The sequence below is a fragment of the Bactrocera latifrons genome, unplaced genomic scaffold, assembly GCF_001853355.1.
Source record: "Bactrocera latifrons isolate USDA-ARS-PBARC rearing strain unplaced genomic scaffold, ASM185335v1 scaffold_16, whole genome shotgun sequence".
Lineage (NCBI taxonomy): Eukaryota > Metazoa > Arthropoda > Insecta > Diptera > Tephritidae > Bactrocera > Bactrocera latifrons.
In genome coordinates, this window is record NW_017535074.1 from 1655718 (window position 1) to 1660657 (window position 4940).

General features: G+C 29.5%; 1 protein-coding gene across 1 annotated transcript in view; it reads right to left on the reverse strand.

The window, feature by feature from the left end:
* The window catches only part of LOC108966358 (odorant receptor 13a), a 3922-nt gene extending 1036 nt beyond the window's left edge, over positions 1–2886 (reverse strand). Inside the window, exons 1-4 of the mRNA XM_018929206.1 lie at positions 2459–2886; positions 1896–2369; positions 1719–1818; positions 1417–1524 (exon numbers count right to left, since the gene is read on the reverse strand). Coding sequence (XP_018784751.1) covers positions 1417–1524; positions 1719–1818; positions 1896–2369; positions 2459–2820 — 1044 coding nt within the window. The 5' untranslated portion in view covers positions 2821–2886. The remainder of the gene's footprint in view (positions 1–1416; positions 1525–1718; positions 1819–1895; positions 2370–2458) is intronic.
* Between the last annotated feature and the right edge of the window lie 2054 nt (positions 2887–4940).

The window sequence follows — 4940 nt, forward strand, 5'->3', positions numbered from 1 at the left end:
ATTTATAAAAAAAAATCATCAAATTAAAATAAATTTTATTTCAAAGTTAAGCTAAAAATGTAATTTTTTTCTAAAAAAATATGTTTCAAAGCTTATAAATATTTTAAACAAGGTTGCCATGTAAAAATATGTTAACATTTAAATAATGTCAAAATTATATTTGTTTTGTTTTTGCAAATATAGGGTTTTGTCGGTTTAAGAATTGTTAAAAAGAAATAAATAAATACAGGGTTGCCATCTAATTTTTTTTATGGAACATATAGTTATTTATGTATAGATAGTTGCAGTAGAAAATATTGAAATTTTTTAACATGAAATTCAAATTAAAGTTTAAAAAATAAAGGGTTGCCACGTAATTTTTACATAGAACATACATTGCCATTTGCTAAAAATATATAGAAATAATTTTTTGTAAAAAATATTTGCAAAATAATGTTATTTGCACACATTTTAAAAATTTTCGAAGGGTTGACTTTATGTAATACATATGTAATTGAAGTTGTCACCCGCATTATAACTAAATATGTTATGGAAAATAAAATATCAATTAAGAAAGGGAATTGCTATTTGAAATTATAAATAAATTACAATACAAAATCCCTTATAGTTAAGCAATATTGTTTATAAAAATACTATTTTGTGATGTTGCCATATGTTAAACATTCTTAAAACAAATTGTTTTGAAAAAATATGTTCTACATACGTATGCGATTACTAAGGTTTGAAATAGTTAATGGTGTTGCCACCCCTATCAAAAAATTCAATTGGAAACTTTGAAATTACATTATTTTGGAATGTATTGGAAAATTTATAAATTTTAATAGGTATAGGTATCAAATAAAGAATATTTAAGCAATTTGTAAATATACTATTCTGCAGGGTTGCCAAATGCTAATAATGTACAATAATATTTTTGTGGAAAAAAGTTTTTGAAAAAAATTATACTGCACACGCTTTACAAATTTTCTTAGACTTATGTTTCGGTAAAGATTTTGATTGCGTTGCCAACCTTATAAAATTTCTAAAAAGTTAGTCTCTTGTAACAAATAATATATTAACTTTGGGCATAGAAAGTATATTCATATACAATTGTGCGTGGTATTGAAAGATGTTGCCACCTGATTTGAAATAAAAAATAAATAGACATTTGAAAATTTGCAGAGGCATAAGCTTTCAAAGAAAAAAGTGCCGAATTCTGATCTTTGATAGATCATAACGGGTGATCCAAGTAGAGACAGTTTTTCATTAGTTTATTTTGACCGATTATTTTATCTTGCGAATGATAAAAAATATTTTCTATTAAATTTAAAGTTTCTGTATTTTTTCTTTAAAAAAGTAGGTAATCTCGAAAAGGATCACTCAAAAAAATAAATAAATAATTATATTAAAATATTAATTGATGTATTCAATACAAACGTTTTGAATTATATTGTCACCATTCCAGCAAAGCACAAATAATTGAGAGAGCGAAGAGAGAATATAAACCAAAAACTTTACGTAATCACCAATAAACATGTTTTGACCCTAAAAAAAATTATATTTAAATATTATAAGAATATTTATACTTGTATAAATTTGATAGATGAAAGGTAAATAATTTAATAAAATCTTAAACAAAATTAATTTAAATATTAATTTTATTTTAAATACATTTTTTTTATTTAATTTTTTTTTTTTTTTTTCAAAAATCCATTTCCTCCAATCAGTTCTGTACTTACTGTCACTAACTGAAAGCCCACCATGCAAATTAGAACCGATGAAATCAAGAAATTCACCAATAAAATTGGACTGAAGAACTCCTCCATGCGAATGACGAAACTGGAAATGGTATACAAACAACAAAAAATTAAAACTTTAGTTCGGACTTTTCCAGTTTTCCTACTACATTAGCTCACTTAAATAATACGCAATGTTTGTTGGCGATTTTATCCAGACGCCGAATGCATTCCCGTTGGAAGACCGGCTCAGTGCCACGTCCAGCTCGCGTCGCTGCATACGAATCGGGTATAATATTATCGATTTGTGTGTGTAGAATGCGAAACTGGCCACAAGTGTAAGAAACAAAGAAGCCAAATAGCGAATCTTCAGCAAAGAGTGTGGTCACCACACAAACACCGGCCCAAGCGGTGAATAAATAGGTGAGCGCATAACGCCAGCCGTGATTTGCGTCGTAAGGGAATAACATTTTATAAGGAAATGGCTTCGGCACGGTATCCAAGGCATCGGGTTCCATATTCACCGTTAGCATATAAAGTTCCACCAAGGGCAGAATGCAGTACATAGTAATGAGACTGGACTGGAGCACCGAGATTACTTGAAAGACACGCATATTGCGGGCACAAGCGCGCTCAACGGTGGGATGGGAGGAGCTGTGATGAAAAAATACAGTAAAAATATGAGTTTCTTACATTTAACTCCTTCTCCTTGTTTTAATTTTGCACTCCTCGCTCTCATGTACCTCGTGATCCAGATATCCTTAACGAACTGTGCTAACAATTGTTGAAAGTCCCGTTGATGCAGTCGCAAATGCAGCAAACGCACAAAGTTTAACAAACCCATAAATGTGGTGCAACCATTCTCTGTGGTGACCATTATATTGCCGAAGGATTTGAGCAGGAATGCACTCTGAAAACCGATGGTTATGCCAACCATAACCACCACATACCAGGCCCAAGTGCTGTACAGCAAGCGAAAGTATTTCTCAAACTCTCCAGTCACCTTGGGTTTCAGTGGCCACGATCCGTTCAGTTTTAGCCAGATGCATTGTAAGGGAAATCTGAAGTTTTTTGGATCCTTCGACGGTTTTGGATTGCATAACATCTTAAATTTTTAGGCGGAGATCCTTTTTTTTTTGACGTCCAACGGGCTAATAAACGCTAAAAACTGGCAACCAATGGGCATTTCCTGGTATTTATAGGAATGGGGCGGCTGCCTTTTCGGCAATTAAATTGCTGTGGGCGTGCATTTCAGCATTTCTCTTTTAACTGTCAATCACGTGAGACGGCCGCACAAACGGCATTTTTAATTATTTGATTTTGTGTGGCCATTCATTTGGGTGCCGTGCAATTTGAATGTTAGCTGAATTTTTGAACTGTCAATAATTTTGTTCAGTACCCTTTATGGGCGTGGAGAAGTTAATAATTTAACTGTCTATTTTTTATATTGCCGTTTGAAAGGCCATGAAAAATATGAACAGAAGGACACATAGTTCTAAAGATTAAGAAAAAAACATGTTTATTTAAAAAACTTAATATATTTCGAATATTATCGAAAAAAAATCGTATAAGAGAGTTGCCACCTATTTCAATTTGCTATGTGTATATGAGATAAGCACAATGTAATACGCTATCAAATTAAAAATATTTTAGGTAGTTTAATTTGGTTTCTGGAAATTGAAGAAACTTGCCACCTTAAAAACATGTATAAAAATAAAAAAATAACTAAAAAACTTAATATAATATTCGAAAAAAAATTTTTTATGAGAGTGTTGCCACCTATTTTAATTTGCTCTATGTATTTGAAATAAGAAAAATTTAAATACGCTATCAAATTGAAAATATTTTAAATAGCTAAAAGTTAAAAAATAATTGAAGAAAGTTTCCACCTTTAACAAAATTCAATGGAAAAAATATGTAAGAGCAAGGTTTAAGAAAGATTAAATTGAAAAATACTTTTATTGAAGTAGCTATCTATTTAAAAAAAAAAATAACATTTAAGATAGCTAACGGGAAATATTTTTGTAGAAGGTTGCCACCTAATATATAAAACTATTAAATGAATTATTAAATTATTATTTGAAGTTCATTAAAAATATATAGGATATTTTAGAAATTTTAGACTTTAAATATTTTGAATGGGGTTGCCATCTTTTTAAGACACAATTGGATACATGTAGCTCTTTATTTTATATTGGAATAAGAATATTCGGATACGAATAAGAATGTTTTAGAGAAATTGTTGTTCGATATTATCAAATTTTTACGGAAGTATATCTTCAGATTTAATTGGAACCACAGATTCTATTCTACAATTTTCTTTTTTACTTTGTTGTGAATTTAAAGCTTTTGCCATTTTATTATTCAATATACATATGTATGTATGTATTTGACCAGAACTTTAAAAACTTAAATAACTTTCATTCGCATTTTAAGCTTCCCGTTATTATGTGCTAAAGCTCAAAGGCGCACACTCATATGGTATAGTGAGAGCTTAAAAGCTTACGCCAATCTGAAAAACACCATTGTAATCGCCAGATTTAGTTTCCTGTGACCTTTTTTTCTGACTTTGAAAGTGGAAGTCTATTGACCCGTCGTAAAGAAACTGCTATCAAATACTCACTAATTGACTTGTGCGAATAAAACCTCACATGAACATAAGAATTTGATTCGTGCTTTTATCAGTCCGGGTCAAATTTGATCTTAAGCTAAAAATTCCAAATAAAACACTGTTTGCATTTATTGATTTTTGTATTTAAGTTTAATTTATTCTATGCTTATGATCACGTTTATTGTTTCTTCATTTAATTTAATCATATTCATTAAATTAAGTGACATTTACATGTTGCTTTGCGTAAATTTACACACTTTGCTCGCGTTTTTTGTGTTCTTCTTTTTTGTTGTGGTTTTAGTCTGTTCTGTTTTTTTGCATTTATTTTATATTTTTGTTTGTAATAATTTAATACTTAGTCATTTTATTAGAAGGGGAAGAAAAAAACTACGCTAAGTAAACCTTATTTCCTTGTACTTTGCGTACAGTGTTGCCAAATCATTTGTATTGAAAAGAAATATTACAAACACAGTTTCATCACTCTAGATATTCACTTATATATATCATATACCATATACTATATATATGCATTTATTATCATCATAGTTGCTTTAATTAAATTATAACATAAGTATTTATATACTCGTATATTATGTACTATACTATATTTATAT